The sequence below is a fragment of the Dysidea avara genome, chromosome 7, assembly GCF_963678975.1.
Source record: "Dysidea avara chromosome 7, odDysAvar1.4, whole genome shotgun sequence".
NCBI lineage: Eukaryota > Metazoa > Porifera > Demospongiae > Dictyoceratida > Dysideidae > Dysidea > Dysidea avara.
In genome coordinates, this window is record NC_089278.1 from 36,882,464 (window position 1) to 36,909,625 (window position 27,162).

The window sequence follows — 27,162 nt, forward strand, 5'->3', positions numbered from 1 at the left end:
ATTGTTTTATTTGGTAGTTCACATGACCCTCAATAGTCACAATACAAATTTGAAACATGATGGGGTTGGGTGGGGTTGATTAGATATTCGGATAGTGCTTCACGTTAGCTCCAAGGTGATGTACTTTGTTTTGTAAAAGGACTTGGTAATTGGGGTGAAATTAATAAGTTGCAGTTTGGTGTGTAGAACTTCTCCAGAATTGTCACGTATGTATTCTATAATCAGAACAATAATACTTTACCAAATTAAACTGAGATAGATGTATAAACCTCTTCAATAAAACTAGTTTTGCATAATTTGTTTTAGGGGTGCTTAAACTGTGTCCAACCTTCTCTGGATTTTTGTCAAGGGACCTTGACAAACAAGTGTAATACTAATTTTATTGGCTAATCGCTTGACGTATTTCAATATAATATGTTAAGCTGCTATTGAGAGTATTTATTGTAACACATTCACTTGTCAGATTAAAGTATCATTAATCAGTACACACTGAATGGTATTTTTGATATTGTGATAATTGCAATATATTACAAATACCGAAAGTAATTACAGGATACCATAGAAATAAACATTATATAGCCTTAATCAAGAGCTCATAATAAAAAAATAGTAACACTAGTTTTCATTATGAACTCTTGACTCAATTAATTATTTTACAGTACTGCTCAAATGTAATGTCATCTCATGTGAGTGATTAAAAGACTCGCTAATTAAAAGGCGTGGCACCTGTTTTGCTCGTGAGCATTCATCCTGTTTTGTTTGGGATGAATACACAAGAGAAATGGGTGCCACACCCTTTATTAAGTGAGTTTTTTAATTGCTCGTATGCACTCTCACGAGATGACGTTACACTATTTGAGCAGTACCATATACCATATTGATTATTTACATGAATTCTCAGTACCACCCATCACTAGTTGATAGGGAAAATGATAATAAAGTTTTCCGAGAGCAGGTACGTAGGTATTTTACTTTAGTTCAATTTACTAGTAAAACAGGTGCATACTTATCAAAACACAACATTATTTTGTAAACAATCACCTTCTTGACTTTCAGCTTGTCTTGCTTCCTCTTGTTCCACCAACTCCTTAATCTCCTGTTGTGTAACCTGTATAGTACAGAGGTGTAATATGTTATAGTTACAGTACCACCATGTGTGTGTATGGAAACACAACACAAAGGATGTGTCAAGAGGCTAATACAGCATGAGTGCTGTACTAGTCTCTAGACCCCTCCTGAGTGCTGTATTTTTGAAGCAAAATGTAGAAACAACAATTTACCATTTGCTTTTATGACAATTCATATACCACAAATGACTCAAACTATTGCAGAACACTCCGTAATATTTCAAAAACAACTTTAATAGTAATTATCATTACGTGATGTAATTTCTCACCTCATCAAATTGTGAAGTGTCAGTCTGGTGTTGTTTAACAAACCACCATACTACTCCACTCTGTTTCTTCTCCACTGCATCTTCAAAAGGAGTTTTCCCATCCTACAACACATGATACAGTCATCACATAATCACCAATATGCCACCACACAACAACATTGCAAAAGTGACATGTTCTACAAATGCTTGAACAATGAACTTGTGTACATGTGAAATTTGTACAGTACATGAAAAATGTGCCAGTGTATACTAGGTGACATGTAACCATAGCATTTCATGATTATGGATTCTGGTTTGTCAGGACATTGTAGCAGGACAACAGAAAATTTTATCATACGCTCTGTGTGTGGCAGCTATGTAAAACAAACCATTGCAGTTGCCTAAATGGACTGGACATGTGGAAGATTTGGCCCATTGTATCCACTAGAGATAGTAGAAGAACCTTCTATTGTTATTATGTCATGTGTCTTGCTGCAGCTGTTTTGTGGTTACAATATACCAGAGGGTTGAGTAGGCCTCATAGTATAGCAGCATAGGCCCCAAAATTAGCCAAATTGTGCACTTATTCATAAAAGCATGAAACTTTCCACATAAATAGTATTCCTCATGACATGTACTTTTTGATATAGTGTCATTGCAGATTTAATCTTTGGTGACCTTTGTGGACACTTTTGTACAGAAGTTTGATTATTTCTGTCTTTATTTTCCTGAGGCATTAATTGACGTGTTAAAATATGGTACCAAAGTAAAGGTCTTGTTGAACGAAACAACTAGGTTTTTATTTGAAGTTAATAGGTAATTCCATTTTGAAGTTATGACTGCTTTTAGTAGCTGCAAAATTCTTTGAGTTTACCTGCCCTTGGGGAATGGATTACCCGTTGGAAGGTTCAAAACTCATGGGTAATATAAATGATCGTAACTTTGGAATGAAATCACCTATTAACTTCAAATAAAACCAAGTTATTTTATTCAACAAGATCATTATTTTAGAATAAGTTAATTAATTAAAACCCATTCATGGCTGAATTTCCTGGCAGACTATATAGGTCTCACCAAATTGTCCAGTATAACACTACCTGTACACTAAACTGCTTAGTAACCACCCCTTGAAATATTTGTTATAGACTTACACATTTGGTTATATTGTTGATGTTCACAAAACACAAACCGCAAAGTAATTACAACACAACAAAGATGAAAAAATGATATACACCCTGTAAACAGCAAATACAAACAGTCGGGTGCAAACAAAGTATGTACAAATCACTATAATAGTCTACTAAACAGTCCTACATTGTATGCTTACTGAGTGATGGTCTTCCTGGCTGGTTTATCAAAAATTAGCTCAGCACATGCGTAAACACATGTATGCACATCACGCCACATTCTTGAAAAACGCTTGAGGTTATTGTATATAGCACATCAAAAATGATTCAGAGCATTCAAAAGCACTAGCATCAACTCAAAGAAACACTTTACTCGACTCTGTTCACAAGAAAAGTTTTACCGGGTTGCATAACAAACCCACAATAGTGCACAAAGGATCTGGTTTTCCCAGAAACAGGACCTCTGTGGGCATGTGTGTTTCAGCATAGGCGCATCGTGCTAACAAATGCACAATACCAGTGTAAGCATGTTGAAATTGTATTCAGTGAATGTTTCATTAGAGTGATCCGCCATATGGCAGTTGCCGCTGTGAATGGGTTAATGTCTCACGGAGATTAAAGACATAAAAGATCAAATTTCTGGGCAAAAATGGCCATAAAGGTCACCAAAGGTCAAACCTGCGATGGCATTATATCAGAAAATTAATATCATGAGGAATACTATTTACGTGGAAAGTTTCATGGTTTTATGAAAAGTGCACAATTTTTGCACTGTGCCACTATGCTATGAATCAAAATTTTACCCAAAATGTTTCCAGGAATTTTTTTGCCTATTACGCTCTTCAGTGTTCTCATTATTCTCATAAGACATTTCTTGCCATAATCTTGTCTTAATCAGTGAATACTCTATTAGAGTATTTAATCTATAAAGTGACTGTTCTATTAGAGAGTATGTATCAATCTAAGGAGCTAAGTACAATGAATGATTGCAGCTTGCATTTTCCACTGACTGCTCTATTAGGGAGTATTGATCTATTTTCATAATTAAGCTCTATAGTATGCTATAGCCTATTATGCTGGCATTTTTGATGCAAGCCTAGTTACAAGGCTAACCAGGTGAATCTCTGTGAATATGCATTAAATTTGAGTATGCATTAAATTTCTAGAGCATGTGTATGAGAGTACACTGACTCTGCAGCCCTCCTCTGAACATGCACTTGTAAATGAATAAGCACTACTCAAAGACCTATTGTACTAATGCCTGTATTTGAAGAAACATTACTGTAAAAAAACAGTACTGTATAGTAGAGTAGTGGATAATTAATCCTCACTTTAGTCATGGATGCACTATTAGCATGTTTTAGTAGTGCAAATTAAGCAGAAATTATCTTTCCACTATAGTATAGCTGCAGTGACCTCCCTTATTTCATTGCTCTTTATTTCTATAATTCCTTACACTCAATTGTGTATACAATCTCACTTGTATATTAATCCACACAAAACAGCCAAGCTGTGAACACAGGGTGCAGCTTGACTGAAAAGAGTTGTGAAATCAAAGGTGGAGACAAAGAAATGGCTGCAATGACGTTAATTCCTATAATGTATAGCTCATATTAGCATTAACAGTATTGCAGCTATTTCTTGGTTGCCGCATTTGATTTCACACCAGGGCCACAACATTTTCCATAGCTTGGCTGTTTTGTGTGGATTTCATTTCTTTTTGTGCTCTACGTATATGGGGTTTGTTTCTATCCGCATTACTTCTTATCTACAGACACAACAATGACTATTGAAGACAGAAGTTATAAATGTATTGTATTATATATTATGCTATATTTGACTGTTTGTTATCATTATTACAATACACACATTTTTGAGGACTTCTAATACACATGAATGTTTTAGAATTTCCAGTAGTAGATCTATGAAATTATAAACTTTCACTATTAAGCTGAAATTTTTATTTTTAATTAAACTAGGTGAGGTGAACAACTGTGATAACAGTGGCTCACTGGTAAGGATTTGGGTGATCAGTATGGAGGTAGCTGGTTTGTACTCTGGTAAGTTTATTAGTACATTTTTCATGCACTTTCTTACCTCCTGTGACTGTTCTATTAGAGTATCTCGAACCTGCGTTTTACACTTATTTGGTTTGCTTTGTAACTCTGTAGCTGTTACTGCTTTGTTTTTCAAACCATCAAAAGACACTGCTATGATGGCTAGGCCAATGTACACAAATATTTCAAGTAATTTCCATAAGTGGTTTACCCTGTAGCCATGACAAAAATTCAATCTTTATTATGTAAATAAATGTTCAGGTCATAGTGGATATTTATTAGATTCATTGCAAAGTTAATAAACAAATTCACCTTTATTATGCTGTTTATCAGTACCACATTTCAACACAATCACAATTACGTGTTTACATTTTATAACTAGTTTTGCAAAATGTGCAAGAAGAATAAATCAGCCCCATATACTCTTACAAAGAAAAGAAAACAATAAACAAAGAAAAACATCGAAACTTTTCTTACAAATGGCTGGGGCAAATTCAATCAAATTTGCTGTGTGGCCTGCTCTACCTGGCAGACAGCTATAATATAACAATGGTGTGCTTTACAGAAGGGACCGTGGAGCTTTGCATGACTGAAAATCATGTTTCTTTCTTCCTGTCAATATTGCATGGTGTGGCGTGTCAGCTTTCTTGGCTGCAAAACACACTACCATGTTTCTTGATACATAAAGTAATGCGATGTATTACCTACAATAATCCAAGCTATACAAGTGTTAATTTTAAAATTTGTTCATACAGTAGCATAGTAAATTGGCTGTATCATGTCATAAATTCACTTAATATTTTTGCGGTGAATAAAGATTTGTTCTAAGCCTCCAGTTTTATTCATAGCAATATCACTAAACAGCAATGCAGCCACTACACCAACTAGTACAACTTGGAACAATTGTATCACTGACAAGAGTTTGCAGCAAACAAGCATTTTAATTACTTAATGGTCTTCACTGGGTTGGTACTGTTGTTTTTGTGGTTACATATATACTATGTACTCAGTGCTGTTGCATTACCTTCCAGCATGCAAGCCATTTACAACCCCATCTACCAGGTTCAAATAGCCTGTTTGTACAAGTAGCTCCATATTAAATGATTCCAAGTCGTTGAGGCAGGCTGTAAGTAAGTTAATATTATTTGTAATTGCTCTGTCATACAATAACGATTCTGCAATAAATTGTTAAGTACCATAAATGCTTGTACTATTTGCTCTATGTCCCATTATAAGGGTGACATCAATAGGACACATGATAGTGTGTCGTGTGGCTAAGTACAGCTAGTGTGGATGCACGACAGACAAGTGTGTATTTTACAAGAACCAAGAAAACACTGTTTAACGCATTCGTAGCTCAATAGTGCCTGAACGGAAACTAATCAGTTTTGTTGCAGAAACTCCCTCAGGGTAGGGCACCACCAATACAAATTTGAGCTGAATCTTCCCAGCCATTGCTGAGATATGAGCCTTCTTATTTTCTTCTTATTTTTCTTACTTAAATTTTCTTTTCGTACACTTTAGAAAAATTGCAATAACTCATGCGTGCTTTAGTCAATTAACTTCAAATTGGTGGGCTGTAAGGGCATAATGCAGCACATTAGCAGCCCAATTTTTATGCAGATCGAACCATGAATAACAGAATTATGTGTGATTTTGAAAATTACAACAACGATTTGTTGTCATGCCTACAGGGTAATCCATTTGACGGAATAACTTGATAATCAGGTTGTACATGAAGCTACTATCATAGTGCAAACCTTTTGTGGTTTGAAAGTACTACAAGTATTAGCTGAGGAGATATACAAATCAAAACCAAACATGTGAAAATGTGATCCAGATACTCTAATAGAACAGTCACTGATAAGTGAAAAACATGTGCAAAAATGTTGGAAAAATCTCCAGGGTTTGAACCAGCGACCTCCACACCTATATACCTATGCCCTTTACTCTGCCACTGCTGTTAGTTGCTCTCCTCACTTAATTTCTACCTTATAAGTGAAAGTTCTGATTTAGTACACTAGAATGATAACTCATAGATCTATCAGCGGAAATTCTATATACATTGTATTGAAGTGCTCAGAAAAAAAGTGTGCTCTATTAGAGTACTACAAAAATTATGGAAATAGCCTATAGCAAGTGTGTCGTGTGGCCAAGTACAGCCAGTGTGGGAGGGTGACAAACTCGTTTTATGGTAGTGTTCTGCATTTTGTGTATCAACATCAATAAACTGTTTGATATGATACTGTATCACGATACTAGTGGTCATGGCTACTTATGAGCTAACAATATCCAATCCTTAAAGAGCAGACACTGATCTTACATTCACTTTGATTACAAATTTCTTTATTCAGTGAATGCTGATACACTACAGTACTATACTGATGTGACAAATAGCCTGAGCTAGTGTGTTCTGATATGATTTTTAGTATGGAAACAGAGTTGTTGTTAAAAAGCACATCTCTCCCTGGTTACCTGCCTCTATTACACAACCCAGACAATTAGCTACCACAAACATCTTAAAGAATGCTCCCACAAAGGCTTGTCCGGATTACTCTGCATTTTGTTGAGTTGTCGAGATGGCTACAGCAGGTTGTTAACTGCTTAGTGGTGCAGTTCTTTATACTTTAAAGTGTGACAGCTACTGTTTTTAGAAGACCTCATTTCCTTTTGTAATTGGAAGTTCTGAAGCCAACTTATGGTTGGCCTCGATAATTCCTTTTAACTTTTTCCCTTTACTACAAGAATCCTCAAAGACTCTGTGTGGCTATGAAGAACTTAAACAAGACAAATTTTGAAGGACATTTTTACAAAGCAACAGTTTCCTGAGGTATGATCTTTGTCTGGGATTCATGGAGTGGCATCACATGGTGTGCAAGGGTTAAAAACTGTCGAGAATTACTCATGAGATAGAATGATTGAGCCAGAGGTTATTGAAAGAAGTTCATACACTGCTGGGACTGATTGCTGGAGTGACTGAAAATACACACAGACTTTTCTTGACATTTATTGAATATAGTTCCACTGTATAAAGGATTAACATTTTATTGTCTAGTGTCAGTGCTGTACTGGTGTGTTTTATATCCATATTTGGCTATTTGCTCCATCACTAACCAATATACCATTCATGGTTGATATGATGTAATGAATAGTTTAAATGGCTCTGCCACAGGGTGATAACTAACTTATCACACAGTAGCAGAGATGCTCCGTCTAGCTGTATGGTAGTTATCACCAAGCACTTTAACACTCCCACACCAGGAATTTACTTCTTTGATCACATCCAGTAATGAATTACCATACCAAGTTACCAACTGTGCTTGTTCTAATAGTTCAACTCTGTGTATACTATAACATAACTTGGTAGGAAAATCCCTACATTGGCATGTTAATTTTATTTAATGCAAAGTAGGGATTTTCACACCGAGCTATGCTGTAATACCATCATTCACCTCTTGTTTCACTACTTTTTATCCCTACTTCATAAATTAGTGTTGTTATAGCATACAGCTATACACGTGTGATTGTTCTATTAGGGTGACTGCTGTATTAGAGTATCTCGAGCCAGCCTTCATCTACCAGGGGGCACGTCACTATTTCATATTTTGACTGCACTAGCTAGCATTATCGATACAGCTAGACCAATAATAAGGGTGTGTGGTTATTGTGATTGAGCAAAATTATAAAGAGATGTGATCCTCGCGCACAATTGTTATTAATCGTTAATGGACATTGTCTCAATCCTACGATCCTCGATCAATCCTACGATCCTACGATCCATTAACGATGGATCGTAGGATCCATCGTTAATGGATCGTACGATTACATCGTACGATCCATCGTACGATTATTAGGATCCATCGTTAATGGATCGTAGGATCCTACGATCCTACGATCCTCGATCAATCCTACGATCGTTAATGGACATTGTCTCAATCCTATTGTGAAGTTACAGGTATCTACTGACCATAAGAGAAGGTGGTGTTGAACTTATTAAAAGCAGCTGTACGAAGTTAATTGGACAGCATGTTTGTGGTAATGCACGAACAAATGCGGAAATCCATAGACCACATAAGTGTCTCAGTGGACTAACTGAACAAGCTCTGTCAGACCGTCCAACTACTGTTGTTGATATAACTAACAGTATTCACACTTTAAAACTATTAGCTTGTCACAACGCTAATTAATGTGCAATGGCACCAGCAGCCACTGCATGATTACTGTTATATGGAGCACACCCTGACTAGCAACACGGTCTCCTTTCTCGCTTAATAACCTTAAAACTATGTTTCACAGACCATCAAAATTTAGTATAGGCATTGGGTAAGCATTACTCTACAATAGCAAACGCTTTGAAATTTAGCGATTCGGGCTTGATGGCATTGTTGGCCAATGTTGTAGTCCACAGGTGTGCATTTTCACTACTTTCCATGTTGTTATCAGTAAAAGGAAAGTGCAGAATGTGAGAAATGGTTGGCACCAGTGGCTTAGCACTTATCCAGCCGCCTGCAAGTGTTTTCTTGTTTTTAATGCTGCATTTGATGTTAGATGGACTAATATTTTCCATAATAGTGATTTTCATCATGTAAGATGTCTCTACCACTGTACCGCTTGATGGTTGTTAGTCAATAAATCTGTGTGAGGGAAAAGTAGAAATAATAAATCACAGAAATAAAAAGCAATGAGCAAGGAGGTTATCTATACTTGTAGCCTTACAGGTAGACATTTAATTCCTACATCAGATCAGTACAGGCTGACAATAGGGTTAAATGTCCATTGCAGTATAGCTGCAGGTTTAGATGACCTCCTTTAAGCAATGCGACTATTCCAGTTTGTTTTCAGATATGTTCCACTTGCTGTACAGTGATACAAATGAGGAACAGTTAAGGAAAGTGCCTCTGTAATCAATCCTGTCACTACAGAAATTACAACTGAACATGTGCCCTCACTATCTGTTAATATTACTAAAAGTGAAATGGTCATTCCACTTCATTTTCAGCTATGTTCTATACCCATTATACAATGTTATAATCAAAGAAGGGTATGAGAAGTGCCTTTCCACAATCAATCCACCAACTACAGAATTACAGACAACTCATGTGATAGCCAGCACTGAAGCAATGACACTCCCATGAATCAGTGGCTATCTTACAAGGAGCTTTGGAAGTTCAAATTTGACATTCGTTCCAGCCCTAATGCATTGTATAGCTGCAGTTAACAAAAGGCACGTCTCAGGTCAAAGCAATGTTGAACAGTGAAGAAATCAAGCCCATACAGTTGAGTTACTTATGCTTGGCTGAATGCATCAGTCTATTAGAAGAAAATTCAGCTAAAATCAAAATTAAAATTCCACAGAAACCCGTTGAAGGTATTTAGAGTTACTTGAAACATCGTGTTAAGAAATCGAAACTTCAGGTTTCCAGAATCTGAAATCTATCATGAAACAGGACACATTTTAAACTTTTATCGTAGTTAAATAATAGTTTCTAACATGATACCAACACTTATAGCATTGTTCTGAATTATGATTTTGCTGAAAAGATCGAGATACTCAATAAAGCAGTCAGGTAATATCAACTACTCTAATATAACAGTCACTTAACTGCAGCAGAAACCTCTTTTCAAAATTCCTGCATACGCCCCTGGAAAAAATGGCACTGACAAGACATAAAACACATCCCTGCTATCAACAATTACTGAAAAGCGTTATTGACATTTTGCTTCTTATCAGCTTTTTTTACCTAATACACAGCATTACAGATAAAAAACAGTACAAGAAGCGCCTCTGCAATCAATGCAGGAAGTTGTGTGATTAAACGTGCACCTGACTATCAATTAGCAGTTATTCCAGTTTGTTTTCAGGTATGTTCTACCAGTTACAAACAAAGAACAGTATGAGAAGGGTCTCTGTAACCAATCCAGTTACTATGGAATGATTATCATGACAGCCAGCTGCTGAAGCCATGTTACCCCAAATTAGTGCATCAACGAATGCTAGAATTGAGCATTTGAATGAAAAACTGTGGATTATTTGAATGTTTCTAATATTTAAAACCCACAATCAAAATTTTTAATTCATTGAATCGAAGAAGTAAGACTTATTGTTGTGAGGGTTCTATGCACTTACTTGTTGAAATACTCTTTGACATAGACAGTAAAGTGAGTGTAAACAGTAGCAAAATAGTAGTTTTATCAATGTAATCAACCTTACACCTGGCATGGTAGCCATCAGGTGTAGCATTTTTGGCTTCACATGCACCTGACTGTAGACAACAGGCTGTTAACTAAGTGTAAACAATAGTGAAGTACATGTTAACAACTTGACACCTGGTGTGTGTCATGTCCTGTACTATTTTCAGCTGCATGTGACCTAATTATATACATTGAGTGAGGATTTGAATGTTATGAATTTGTATTCGAATGCTCCCAAACAAACAAACATTTGAATTTCAGAACATTCGTTTACGCACTATCCCAAATCAACACCTACAAATAGTATAGAGAAAGAAATGGTACACAAAGGAGGAAAATAGTAAGTCCGCTGTGATTGTCAAAAAAGCATTTCTCAGACTGAAGCGACATCAAACAGTGAAGAAATCAAGCTGGTAACATCAATAATAATTGAGTTATTCTTGGCAGGAGACATCAGTCAATCAGTCAAGCAGTTAGTCAGATAGAAAAAAAATTTAAAAATATATTTTTTAAACCAGGCGCACGCCCACAGCCGGCCGAAGGCCGGCTGTGGGCGTGCGCCTGGTTTACTGTAATTGTTTCCGTAAAAGTGTGTGTGTGTGTACCTATCTATCTACCTATCTACCTATGTTTGTCCGTACGCACCCACGTGAGCAAAATCGTTTAATAACGGTGAAAGCAGCTTTTACGTAAGAAGTAAAAGTGAAATGAAGTCTGTATTAAACTTCTGCACAGGTGAACTTTGCTCTGAGGTGGTTTCTTTTCGGCGGACTGCAATACGGGTGTGGTGACTTTCCTCAGACTACCTTCCCCTTGAGGTTTTCAGGCATTTAGCAACTGAAAAACAACGGTGCAGGCCTCGTACACTGCCAGGAATAGCCTATCGCTTCGAGTTGAAAGGGGGCGTATCCCTTACGTACGCGAACGAAAATGAAGAGCAGCTTTGAGGCTTTGTCGAGAGAATTTGTGGGAAAAAACACGTTAGTTACACTATAAAACAGTTTAGAAGATAGTTTTGTGCGTAATATGTTGGTAAAAGCGGTTTATTTAACAAACGCTTCCTTAGCAGTGCATAGCAACGTAATTGAATGAATTACGAATATTTCATGAATTACGAGAAATAGCTAATAATATTATTGCACAATCCAAAACTACCCTATTGTAAAGTAGTAATACATAGTTGGTTAATTCATAGTAGTATATACTGTGTATAGTTATTCCAGATGAGTTAGCTAGCTGCATGGCGCCTGGTTTTTAGAAGTAGCACAACATCAACTTGTTTAGTAACTTGTTGGGATCACTTTAAAGACATTTATGGGCTTGGTTATACTGAACCAATGTTGCCAAATCATTATGAAAGAGAAGTGAGGCTGGTTTTTACAGTCAGAAAAGTCCAAACCTTGATTATCCTTATTGGTGACTTACACAATACATTGTGAATCAATGACACATAAAGCTGGTGACTTAGAAAATGACATCACATCACACAGTACTACACACATACATTCTTACAAGCTAATGTCAGAGTACACTCAGACTAGACTATGACATGGTACATGATGTGGTTGTGTCATCACATGTTTTACTCACCTTGTCGGTCATTGTTACATCAGCTCCAGAATTCATCAACTCTTTGACAGCTTCAATGTTACCCTTGTATGACGCCTCATGTAAAGGGGTATTACCACTCTATACAAAGTGAAACACAACATCAAGTACTATATACATATACATTAGAAATTATTGGTGGAAGAGCAACAGATTATTTATGCCTTTGAAGATGTTAGCTATTTGGTGACAGTTTTTTCTCTTAACAATCCACTTGTGTACATTAACCACATCACTATGACTTTCAACATTGTATAGAGAACAGGAAGAAGGATAGCATGTATGAAATGAAAATATTCAAGCAGGTCAGATAATATTAGCATGTAACTATCATTCAATGCATGCAAAAACTGGTGAGTTATCAGTGCGATGGTTAGCTAGATAACTTTTCAGTTCACACACTGAGAACATGTAGTGAATACAATTGTATGGGAATTTTAAGTTTGATTATGGATCATAGAAAAATTAAGGAAACAAGGGACCTTGAGGTCGCTTACACCTGCAGATATACTAGTGGACATTTTCCTTATACTTGTTTGTTAATCTTTTTGTAACATTATTATGACTGGTAAACCCATGCTAACCACATCAAAAGAAAGAATGGCACCAGAGTTAATGTTTTCGTCTGAACTCACACCCCAGCTATCAATTACTGTTCCACCATTTCAGTAGCCCATTCCACTGTTTACACACTCCCCTCAAAATTGAAGTGGCCATTATGCTTTGTTTTCAGCTATGTTTGGCCCACTACAAATGAAGAACAGTGTAAGTGCCTATCCAATCACTACGGAAATATTACGATTCCTGTTTACAAACGTAGGGACCTTTGGGTTGTCAGCAAAAAGAAATGGAACGCAATGGAGGACAAAGGTAAGTCCATGACGTGTGCATTGTACATACTGCAGTATGCCAAAAGACATGTCTCGGAAGGAAGTAACGTTGAACAGTGAAAAAAGTAAGCCTATAGCCTTAGCTGTTATCGAGCTACGCTTGCCTGAAGACATTAGGCAAGCAGGTAGTTAGTCGGTAGAAAATTCCATTGAAATTGTGTAACAATCTAATGGAAGCATTTAGGGTCATATATACTGAAGGCACTTTTGGGCTTGGTTAGAATTTTAATGCTTGGTCTCAAATTATGTGGAGATGGTCCTGCACATAGTGCATAACATATAATACACAATATGGCAAGTTCTGCATTGTAGGGCAGGTACCAATGTTATGGTATTAAAGTGCAAATGTCTTTTGTTGTCATAATATAAGTTACGTGTTATCAAACAATGCTACATGTATAGCCTGCAGAATAGGACAGGTTAGAACCATGCACATCATTGTAAGTATCACATTACTATAGTTTCCTTAGCTTAGCTACTGCAGTTCTGCAGGTTCAGGAGTACCTGCATGTTTCCCATCATTTTGGTATACATGCTGTACTTTGCAGGATGGTGGAATAAGGCTCATGCACTTTAAAAGTAATATCACCACGCACGCTGCAGGGTATGAATGGCACTGATGTTTAATGCTTGGTTGTCACGTGCTCCCTGGCTGCACGCAGGGCAGGTAGCAATACTAAATACAAAGCCACCGTGTGCAGAAAATGCACATTCACTTTTTGATGCTGAGGTGATCTTGAACAGAACCACAAATCATCATGTTATAAGTGACACTACATACAACACTACTAACCCAACAATAACACAGGTACCTGACCTACAGTACAGCACTTGCCCTATTGTTTATGCTATACACTCCAACTTACAAAAAAGTTAACATTGAAAACCCAAGTTATTAAACATCACTGTCATTTACATGATCAAGGTATAGTGCTTTCCCTATATATTCTTCCACAAAGAAGGACTAAGAAATAACAACAGTAAACTTTATTTCTATCACATGCTCTCATCATGTGCCCTTTGCTGTACAGACACTACACAAGAATTTTATTCCTCTCCAGAACAGGCAAATCCAATGGTTTATATGTTTTATTGATTTGAATTTTGTTTTATCACATACTGAAGCAATTAAAATATGCACAGAAATTTTATGTGGCATACCAGTTTATTTTGTTAAATATTTTTTTTGCAAAACAGCAGGTTATTGCTTAACCAGTTGCACATACAAACAGTACAATATACAGTTACTGGCTACTTTACAATAACGAGTCACAGGTACAGATTGTGAATTAGACGTTTAAATCTTCACAACATTTACATCAGACATCTTCTAGCATAGAGTTCAATAGGTGGATAGTCCTGGCAAATAAGGAGTGTTGATAGGTCACCATGTTACATGTAGTTGTTGAAACGTTGGTGGTGTCCCCTAATTATAGAGTCAGTGCAATTAGTTCAATGTCAGGAATTTGAATCAAATGATGAGTAATTTTAAAGTAAAAGTATCTCACAAACCACTTCACATATCAAAGTGGTTTTAGTGTCAAATGAAATGCTCATGATCTGGCTTTACCAAGTTTGCTAAAAGAAATTCCCATATAAACAAGTTGTCTATGGCACATCACTAGAATTCCTTGTGTAATTTACATGATGAACTAACTGAGCTCACAATTGTGTGTGATGTACAGCTCAGTGGTTAAGACAAGTGCCTTCTAAAGATGAGATGGTGAGAGAAATTCCTTGATGTTACCTAACCTTTTGTACTTCATGCAGATTTTGAACCTTTTAGTGCAACCATCGTTACTGGCACTCCTACTTAACTACATTTGTAACTTTTCATGTTATACCTTTATTCTTTCTACCTAACTGTTCATAAACACTAACACTGTAAAGTGTTTTGTACTTACAAAGTAACTAATTTTACAAGGAAGGTGATGACAGCTATTGATTGTAACGTAGTATAGGAGCAGGAAGGCAGGTATTGTATTAGTACAACATATAAGCTAATCAGATACACTTTAGTAGATAGTTTAATGCTCATCAGCTTTTTATGTATGTAACTTCTATATCATGTACCACGGTAGTGGTATCATGTACCACGGTAGTGTACATAATAGGGATCAGGCAGAAATTTTTCAAAACACTCTAATAGAACGCACGCCAAAAGCAGCCTTCCGGGCTTTAGATTTTATTTCTAAAACATTCTAGACCTTTCTTTTGTGTTTACAACACTAGCCAACAAGTATTAAAAGTAAGGGAAATGGTTTTAGGTGTTTTTTAAAATTTTGAAAATGGTTAGATTCTCCATCTTCTTCTTTCTTTCTTCTTTCTTTCTTATTTCGCGCGCCTACAGCTCGTAGGAAGTAGATATCAGCCCTAAAAACGTATGGCGTATTTAAAAAACATTCGTACCCAGGTCTGTGTGGTATTAAAATCTTCCCTCTCTAATGCGATTGCGAGATATAGAGCAAGAATCACTCTTCGAGACGCCATTCGATCAAGAAGCCATACAGATGATAATATAGAATTGTTTAAAATTCCATTGCTTTAGCTCACAGGACTAAAATGCATCAAGTTGTATCACACTAAACATTAAACATAACTATTGTTCACTGAAACTCGGGTTTTAGACTTCCTTCATTACGAGACAGTGAAGGGGGTGTGGCCCGCACCTCGTCACTTAAACTATTACTGTACGCCTTTCGTGTATACTTTCTATTATATTCTTCAGCTGTTTACCAGCTAAGAGTCGACATAACAAGGCTTGTAAGCTATTGGAACACACTGGTAAATTTCGAATTGAAAAGGGGTGTGTCCCTTCCGTACGCGATTGAAAAATAAAAAGCGGGATACTCCGTATACTCAGCACTTTAATTGGAGTCGACCACGTTTTGTCAAACGTGTGTTTTACTCGTGTTGAGATTTCGCACCGCTTCGTTGCAGTAAACGGTCACACTAGTGGATTTATCTACTCGTCAAAGGAAAGTGGTATTGTTTACTGTATTGTTAACTGTATTGTTAACTGTTTGGGTTTATTGTGTCAGCAATAAATTCATATTATTGGTGCGATCATTTCATAATAGTATTGAATTTGTATCCATTATAAACAACGGATACTTATTCTGTTGTTAAAGTACTACTACTCATACTGTTAATTCTCTGTGCTACCATGCCGTCGAGATCAGCAAAAACGCGAAGATTACGTGACAAACAGCGATATGCCAATGCTAGGGAGGAAATTTGCACTGACCGTAAACATTACTACATGGCTAATGCTGATATGTGTAAAAGTGCTGCTAGAATGGCATATTCTAGCAATCCTGAGCAAAAGAAAGAGGCTTCTAAAATAGCTTCAAAATTAGCATATGCTGATAGTCCTGACAAAAAGAAAGAGGCTTCTAAAATAGCTTCAAAATTAGCGTATGCTGATAATCCTGACATATTACAATGGGTTTCTTTATTAAACAATCATGTACTGTTGAACGTATATTTAAGAAGTAGTCCATGTGCATGGACATGAAAAAAATCATGAAACTAGTGGGGCAAAAAAATTATTAATTTTCAACAAGTAGAATAGGGATCAAAGATTTGATTTTGAAAAAAACTGCGTAAACAAGAAGTAATAGGGATGATAATCCACAAAAATTCTATGCATCATCAGTTCAAAGCAAGTTATTTGAATAGTGTACACTCAATTTGCGATTCCTATTTCAACTTGTGGTTAAATTTTGTTAAAATGTTGAAATAGGAATCGCAAATTGAGTGTACACTATTCAAATAACTTGCTTTGAACTGATGATGCATAGAATTTTTGTGGATTATCATCCCTATTACTTCTTGTTTACGCAGTTTTTTTCAAAATCAAATCTTTGATCCCTATTCTACTTGTTGAAAATTAATAATTTTTTTGCCCCACTAGTAAGGCAATAAAGTTCTGCACGTAGGGCACGCACAGTTACCAGTCATAATCTATCACCCTACTTGAATGAATAACATACTTACTAGGAGAACTCCACCAATGTTAGTATACACATATGACAATCACTACTATACCAGACACATAACACACACAACATGGTATTCAAGATTTATTTTTTGAGCATTACTATTGCAATTTGAATTTTAATGAAAGCAAAATTGGACGATAACAATTTCCCACAGAGTAACACAGACCAGTGAGATGTCATCCCATACACATCACTACATATACCACACAATCAATACTACACCACACACATACACACATGATCATAGAGGTCATAACTCTACACATCATCTAATGCTACACACTCCTACAACAATACTACTTGTTTAAATGAAGTTTAAAGACTTTAAACATAGTTAATGGTGGGAGCAAACACCACACACACCTTTGCTAACTAAAGGAGAGCATTATCTAGAAAACAGCATTATTTGGAGTAACAACGCATGCGCAGCAAGTACGTAACACACGGTCAGTCCATCACCTACTCAAGAATGTTACCCATATCTTTCCCACCACTTCACTAGCTAGGTAATATGGCTATATAGGTATAAGCACATAGCCACAAGTATACAATTTATTTCAGCGGCCAATGGGTTGCTCTAAGCATGCAGACAGATTTGTTCCTATATACTTGTATAAATTCACCCAACAGATTACCTCACAAGACAGACGTTCAATCACATACTAAAATTACATTGAATCACATACCCTTGTACATGTGTGTGAATATACTGAATGTGTAAACACTATATGTGCAGGGAATGTTTGACAACCAGACAACCTCTGGTCAATATGTATTAGTGTCTAGACCACTACTGCTGGAGAGCAGCCTGTATGGTGCATAGCTACTGCACTGTACACATATAATGGCAGGTCACATAGCACAGCTCACTACACTATAGTTACTGCTTTGCTGTATGTGTGTTCCTTGCTGTGTGTTATTCTCTACCAATGCAGATGGTGCTGTCAGACATCCAGTCCACAGACTACATAATTGAAATTGCTGGTCCACCACCATGATCAGACTACCACAGCCACTGGCCATAACACATAGCCAATGCTAACCCCTTAAAGGGACATGAATTCTACCAGAAGTCAGCACGCCGCAAAAGCCAGCAAATGCTATTTTTCTCACACTGGGAGTACCAACATGCCTCTTGCTTGATGGGCACATATTTGGAGTACCAACATGCCACCTGCTTTATTGGCACATGTTTGCTACAAGGCCAAAGGAGGTGCACCTGTATTCTGGTACACTGTTGTCATTGCAGGCTTGTGCCTCTTTCTGTGCCACCACAAACAGAACAATACTAGCTCTGGTTGCTACGCAGCACCTCCATTCCTTATAGAGGGACAGTGATAGTACAGGGTCTCACCTAGGATGGCTTCTGCATATCACGTAGGCATAAATTGTACCCATCATCATGCTTGGGTATGAAGAACTTGGTGGTGCGAAAACAATTCCTGACACTAAATTCTTCCTTATACCCAAGTATCTGTTGCCTCAAATTAAAGCCCATTTTTCCCATTGGCCTTGAGTAGAGTTGGAGGTTTATCCCAAAAGGAAGCCAAGACTCTGTACAGATACCAAACCACCCCCACAATCATTAGCTTGTGGGAGGAGAAGCAACAGACAACTGATAATCAACTAGGCTAGAGAATAACAAGTGAGTGACCAACATTAACAGTTAACATGTACACAACAGTTACTACCAACATCTCATTACTATACTAGCTTACATCATCGATGGCATTAACATCCAGTCCTGACTTGATACACTCCTTCACTATGGTACTATCTCCACCAATAGCAGCACAATGGAGTGTGGTCTGATTACCCTACAACAACACAAATCATGAAGAAGTGAATGAGTAGTTTAAGTTGTCATGTTTGTACAATGTACATAGCTACAACATAAAGTTACTATCAAACTTGATCATTTTGCACAATATATCCTGAAACTAATATACCAACAACAAATCATTACAACATGTTACTATTAACTTTATTACAGTACATGGGCAGGTGCTGCTGGCCACATATCCAGAATTCTGGTGACTACCCAATTAAAGAGTTTTAATTGTACCATATTTACCTGCATAGACACCCGAGTGTTTATATTTACTTTTAACCCACCTTTGTTCTCAAAGTGTACCAAAGTTCAAGACAATCGAACTACACATTCGCATTTTATAATGATTTTTGTTAGGTGTGCAAAAAGAATAATCTAAGCCCCCCAAGCCCCCTAAACGAAGAAGAAAATACAAAGAAATTAAGCAGATTGTTGAAGGCTTCTATTTCACGGTGGCGTTTGCCAATTTTGCTCAAATTTGCTATGTGGGATGCTGAAGGTGAGGGGCATCCGCAGTATAAAAATGATTCCAATTCGTGAAGGAAGCACAGAGCTACGTATGCGTGAAAATAGTGCTTTGTTTCTTCCAATAATTATACTCACAATGTGACGTGCCGGCTTTCTTGGCCGCATGACACACTACCGTGTGTCTTGATCATTGTTATGTGTTCCTACAGTAAAGGGCATGCAAATTATAGGAATTTATTTACAGCACAGTAGAAACTTCACCATTGTTACTTCTTTCTTGGAAACGCTTTCATTTTCTACACACTAAGGAGTATAGGGAAAGCTTTAACATTATTCAAAGTGAATCATGACATATAAAAGTCATGTGAGTAAAATAATTACTTATTTTTAAAGTTTAGAATTAACAATTTTACAATGTACTTTCTGATTGAGCAATTGTGAAAATTTATTTTACTGGCACATATTACACTCTGCAGCACTTGAAATATCATCCAGTGTGTAGAAGGATAAGGTGTCATACATGTTTATGTGGTGAACCAGACTGGAAGGTAGGCAGGAAAAAGCAGTAGTGATCATTTCTCTTTCTCTTTTGTGTGAACTGTTAACAATGTATCCATGTATAGGGCCACACCTAGGAACCTGCCGATTATGCTGGCATAATAGGTGCTTGAAAGCATTGAGCATAATGCTAGCATAATAGGCAGGACACTTGTGCATTACCATAAATTCTTGCTTATCAAAATACATATCACAGAAAAAGATCGATATACTTTAATAGAACAGTCAGAGAATAATCAGATAGCTGACTGTTCTATTAGAGTATATCGATCTTTTCTGTGACATGCATTTTGACAAGCAAGGATTTATAGTCTGTGCTTCAGCAACTTACTGTTTTCCCATAAAGTGCAAATTTACTAGAAAAACTGGTATAAATATTGAGCATAATTTCAGCATAATAGGTAAATATTGAGCATTAATTTAAGCATACGTAATAGGCAAATTTTGAGCAGTGCAGCATAGCATAATAGATAAAAATAATTGGCGGGCCCTAGCTACACCACACAATACTAGTCTAGGCCACACTCACAATAACCAAATATGTTAACACTGTTAGTTCTGTCACTGTGGAATATGGTCACTGTACAAACCATGTATAGTGACTTGTCACAACTACTCAATAAAGTTCACATATTGTGTCTAACAGGTGACTGGATTTGTACTAGTTTAACTGTATTAGTAGATGTAATAGGATTGCTTGTTGTAGTACAGTAGACCATCAGTTATCTAAACTTCAATGGTCTCAGGCTATGATAAAAAGTGTTCAGATAAGTTAACTGTTCAGCCCATTCATTTATATTCAGAACTTTGTTCACATACTCCAATAGAACACACCCTTACTCTAATAAACCATCTACAAACAAAATACTCTAATAGAACAGTCATTATCAATTTTAGATAAATGATGGTACAGGCGGATAAGTGAGGGACTACCGTATATTGGATTAATAGTTCTCACTTTGTAAACAAGAAGAAGTCATGTTCAGCTATATGATGGACTATTTCACCCTTTCCTGTTTACAATTCTCGTACCATTAATCCCATATACTACATTTATGGTCAGACTGGTCTGACTGACTCATTCTGTTCAGCTGATTCACAAAGCAAAAAATTACTTTTCATTGTAGTTCTCTGTTTATGTTTGATAAAAATCAATCCGATAACCATAGCAACTGTTATGCAATCAACAATTACTGTTACAGAGTGATCAAACTTAGCAGCCATTCCTATAGTACCAAAGGATTATACCTTAGTAATGTTTGCAGTGTTGCCAAGCAACCATCATTTTACTCCACAATGGAGACATCTATCACTATGGTTACACTATATAGTTGTCATGTTTTTAATAAAATAGCCATGCTAATAGAATGGGTAGCTATTTCACTTTTTTGCAAGGTACCTTAACACAACAAGTCCAATACTCATTTCACTGGATAATATAACATACAGTATTTCTAATACCACAAAGCGGGATTCTTTTGAGTGGGAAAGTTCTTGCAGATTGCCACCATCCAAAATTTCAAGGAGGGAATAATTTTTTTTATGCGTTGACAAATCTCAAACAAAGCCATTTTGATCAAGGCTGCAATTTTGGAGAGAAATTTTTCCTGGTTTTGAATAAACACCTGGTCTCAAATGAACATATTATAAATGATGAAGCGAAGAACGTTTTATAGAGTTCCTATATAGCTTGAATCTGTGACACATGATTAAGTAGGAAGACATCACGGAGAGTACAACACTGAGGTATAAGTTGGCTCATGAATGATGGTCATGTATATAAATGCCGGTATAGTATAGTGCGGGGTAAAAGTTGCTTAAAATGCCTGGCCATAATTCAACACAATATGGTACATTATATAACAGATTAAGGTGGCGGTCAAATGATCAGTCATGATTATGTATAATTGTTCAGTGGACATTTCTATTCTACAAAAGCCGTACTGGGGGATGCTGCAATACTATTATCTACACATGATCACCTCAACAAGAATTAACAGCATTGTCGTGACTAAGTTAACTAGTTTAAGATAATCCCACACAACTACTCTAACCATACAGATTATTACACAACAGATGGTTTCATAGGGTATAAAGTTTATTGTAGCAAGGTCTCCTGTTATCCACTTGACAGCCATCTTAATTTGTGTGATTACTACACTAATACTATACCACTATACACATAACCTCATTATTAATAAATTATGATCACTAACTTCATCAACCACATCCAGTTTAGCTCCTGCTTTGAGTAGAAGTTGGAAAACTTCATGGTGTCCATTTAGGGCTGCAAAATGTAGGGGTGTCCATTGATACTATAGTGAATTATATTTGATGACAATTAACTCCACAACATACTAGCTACACTACTACACATCAACAATAATAGTCGAGAGTCAATTATCCAAACTAATATGGAGGAGTGTTTATGATAACATTTGAAGTTATTGACCACAAATAGTGAATGTGTAGCCAGTAATCACATCACCTAACAAAGTGTTAATAACTTTAACATAACTACCAGTGTACGACCATCACTCTACCATAAATATCATCCAATAAAAATTATACACCTACTAAACAGGACCACACCACACTAGTATGGCTGCTATCACATGATCTACTATAACTCAAACAACAAGACTGTTTTCATTTATAATTCTAAACCAGTTGAGTGTGGTCAACTTGTCTGATCAATTTACTGATGGTGGACACTCCTACTAAACCTGTATATGAGCACATTACACTGTAATAATGAAATTCTATTACACTATCAAACTATACCACTACACAATTCGGTCACAATCTACTCACAACATGTATAGTCGCACATGACCATACACTGTTACCATGGTTACTATTTTGTTAACAGAAACCTGACGCCTGCCTATAATACGTACTTACACAGGGGCTTACCACTCTACTTTACTAGAAATTCTTTTGATGTGGTAAAAAGAATATAATTAAAATTTTGACTTTGATGTTGGTAGCAAATTAACATTTTTACTGATCTACTTTATTTCACTAGGGAAAGCTCTGTAACACATTATTTCATGTTCAAAATTAATTCCAGATTTGAAGGGTTAAAGTGACAAACCAAACCATGAAATGTTCTGAACCTGTCTATAATATGTTTGCTATTGTCTAAACAATTTGATTATACAGCTACTTCAGTCTTGTTCATAACGGGAACCACAAGAATGTTATAAACCATAAATCGTAAAAATTGATTTGTGAGCATGTTCAACCATTAGTAAACATTGTTCTAATGTTCCTTACAATACAATAAACATTGTTAGTCTGTTTATAATTGAAGCAATACAAGTTAAGACTGGCTATCAGGTGCTTTCACAACTACAACCACATGTGCGTAAACACACACATGGCCTAAAATCCATCTCACAAAAAAATTGCATTACAAAATCATAACCTTCTCTACTGTACATGATAACAGGTGATTATGTAACATTACTAGCAATGCTAGTACATCAAGGATTAGATTACCCATGTTCCAGTGTTTTGTTGGTTTAGTGCATGAAGAATGTTATAGTGTATAAATCTCTATCACTGTCGGGTTTATAGCCTGAGGACACCATATGGCATCCTTAGCAGTTAAAGGGTTTTAACATGAATACTCAGCAAGGTGAAGAATATTGGTCCTTCATTACCAAGATTACTCAGTATAAGATATTATTACTCAACACTACTATGTCATGGTGGAGTAGATTGTGGAGTGACATCAGTGTGACTAATGATGAGGAGAATAGATGTCACAGTGACATTACTGTACTAGACCACTATAGGAAACTCACTAAGAGTACAGCATGATGTGGTGATGTCAAATAATCCCACCATGAGAAACCAGACCAAAGTTTTGATATGGATACAAAACTGTGCACGTTTGTCTTTTAAGTAAGTATATAGGGGATTCCATGACTTTACTAGAAGCCACATACTAACCCACATATATTAAAAACTTTCCTGCTTGAGGAGACTGGGCATCCAACAATTTCTGCGAATATATTAGAAATGGTCTTTACAGAAGGTTTTAAGAATAATTGAAAGTTCTGGGGTGGGTAGTTGTGAAATGAAAGACTACTTGTCAAAAAATCTCAAAGAAAAGTTGATAAGAAGGTATGCTAAAATAGCCTTAATTCACGAGAAACCTTGGTTCAAATGCCGTAATTTGTTCCGTAAGTCGTAATTTCACAGCTACAATCTGGAGATTCCTTACACAGTGCCCCTACGATCCTGTCAATAATATATGTGTGCTTTGGCCCATTAGCATTGTTCATTTTCAAGATGCTATGAACAACTCCCCATGCTTCAGGACCAATCCCAGGTAAAGTATATGGGGCATTGCATTAACATCTCAAAAGAGAGTAGTGCGAATGGGCAGAAGTACATTGACAGGTTCATAGGGGTACTGTGTAAGGAATCTCCAGATTATAGCTGTGAAACTACCGACTTACAGAACAAATCACGGCATTTGAACCAAGGTTTCTCGCGGATTAAGGCTTTTTTTAGCATACCTTCTTATCAACTTTCCTTCAAGATATTAATTTAATTTAACAATAACTTTATGGTGAAAACACCACTGGTCTGTTGGCAACACACGCCAACAGCCAGAAAGTACACTCCATGTTATAACTACACTACACATACTTAACTACTTAAATGAAATACATTTGTTATAAGTGATACAGGATTACAGGTCTCTGGATTTAATTTTTTTGACAAGTGGTCTTCAATTTCACCACTAACCATCCCAGAACTTTCAAAACCTTCTGCAAAGAGGATTTCTAAAATCTTAGCAGAAATTTTTGGACGCCCAGTTACCTCAAGCAGGAATATTTTTAGCGTATGCGGTTAGTATGTAGCTTCTAGTAAATTCGAGGACTATACGTATAGTATGCCTTCCCTTTCCCTTGCTGCTGTACATAAACATTATCATAGCAAAATGCTATCACTCCCAATACAACCCTGTACAAAGTTCCCACACTATCACTGTCATTTTTATGCTGTGACGTCAAAGTGGATAAGGTCCATACCACTCTAGTTTACTACACTGTTATTAGGCCAAACATGTTTCAGATCAGGAAAGTTAACCTAAACCAATGTGGGATGGTGGCTCATTACATTATATTTATTATAGCAAGTTGAATGCTCTATTAGAGCATATCAATCTCCTGGCTTTTAGGTGATTCTTTAGCCCATCTAGCTTGCTTTCCTCTATGCCTACGTAAGTGAATTCGTTTACTACTCCCATACAATCACTGAGATGATGGAATAATGGCGGACACTTTTGCAATGTCATAATAATGAACAAATTTACACAGGCACTAAGATATGTATAACAACGCAGCCCCGGGGGATCTGTAACATAAAATCAACAACAAGTGACCTTATTACAATAGTCACTTTACTATCATGTCATGTACTATATCGGCTATCATTTCTGTATCAACAAAAATTTTGCACCTTCAACCTTTGTATCGCAATTTGAATTTTGATAAAGCAAACTTGGAGGATGACAATTTCCCACAGAGTAACACAGACCAGTGAGATGTCATCCCATACACATCACTACATATACCACACAATCAATACTACACCAGACACATAACACACATACACACATGATCATAGAGGTCATAACTCTACACATCATCTAATGCTACACACTCAGACAACAATACTACTTGTTTAACAGTTAACATGTACACAACAGTTACTACCAACATCTCATTACTATACTAGCTTACCTGACTGATGGCATTAACATCCAGTCCTGACTTGATCAACTCCTTCACTATGGTACTATCTCCACCAAAGGCAGCCCAATGGAGTGCTGCCTTATCAGCCTAAAACAACACAAACAGATCATCACTACAACAATCATCATAACACTACACTAAAAATTGTTAACAATTATCAACATACATTACTACCCCAACTATGCTATAATCTGCTATATACCCATCCAGCTACACTTCTAGTGACACATACACTGTAGTGTTATCTGTTGTGTAACTATCATATAGCTAACTGGAAATCTCTCACAGAACACATTTACAAGTGCACAGGGTGCAATACAGTGTGGATTATAAAATACTACGTGTGATCCATTGAACAAAAACTAGACTTGTAGAAATATGTACCTAGTGCATAGCTGCATGGATCTAGCAATGAGATGATGGTGAGGCCATCTGAGTAGCTGTAACTACCATTGTGTAAACTAGACTTATCCCCTTCCCCCATACACAGAAAATTTGAGATTTTAACTGGTACATGAAATTTAATGGCGCTACAGTGTATAGTACTGATCAAATGCAATGTCATCTCTCGAGAGTGGGAGTAATTTAAAAGCTCGCTAAGTAAAGGGCAAGGCACTCATTTTGTTCACAAGTATTCATCCTGTTTAGTTTGAGATGAATACTCAGAAGCAAAAAGAGTGTCACGCCCTTTAATTAGTGAGTTTTTTAATTGCTTGCACTCTCGCGAGACGATGTTGCGTTTGAGCTGTACCATACATCATTGATAGTGTAAAATTCCATTCACATTTAACATAGTAAAAAAACATACCACATAGTTACAGGCTGCATATAGCATTTCATCACTTGCAGACAGCTGGTTATAAGTCAATTATAATGCCACACTCAGTGATGTTACTATTGTTTATAGTGTCATAATCATTATGTAATGCTGACTGCTCTTTTAGAGTATTTTGATATCGATCTCTTTAGCAGATTTTAGTGAGATATTTTCTTCTACTCTCTCTCTGTGACCAATGCTGATGAAGGATTTTGAGAGTTGCTATATGTTTGAGTATTCAGAGCAAGCTATTTCTGACTTTCAATATTATTTGTTGTTCAAGGCTGAAACCATACCAGTCATACTGCTAAATCCATCCTTGTGGTGATTTGAAGTTTTGGAGCAATTGTAGCTTGCCACTAGCTTGTACAATACACACCATAATACATCATGTATAAAGCTGTAAGTAGGACTCACTTTGTATTTTGCATTTGTCAATTCATTAATAAAAAATACAA

General features: G+C 36.5%; 1 protein-coding gene across 1 annotated transcript in view; it reads right to left on the bottom strand.

The window, feature by feature from the left end:
- LOC136262573 (death-associated protein kinase 1-like) overlaps positions 1–27,162 on the bottom strand; it is a 65,233-nt gene that overhangs the window by 29,413 nt on the left and 8,658 nt on the right. The window contains exons 4-9 of the mRNA XM_066056905.1: positions 25,876–25,974; positions 22,327–22,425; positions 18,972–19,070; positions 12,342–12,440; positions 1,397–1,498; positions 1,042–1,108 (exon numbers count right to left, since the gene is read on the bottom strand). Coding sequence (XP_065912977.1) covers positions 1,042–1,108; positions 1,397–1,498; positions 12,342–12,440; positions 18,972–19,070; positions 22,327–22,425; positions 25,876–25,974 — 565 coding nt within the window. The remainder of the gene's footprint in view (positions 1–1,041; positions 1,109–1,396; positions 1,499–12,341; positions 12,441–18,971; positions 19,071–22,326; positions 22,426–25,875; positions 25,975–27,162) is intronic.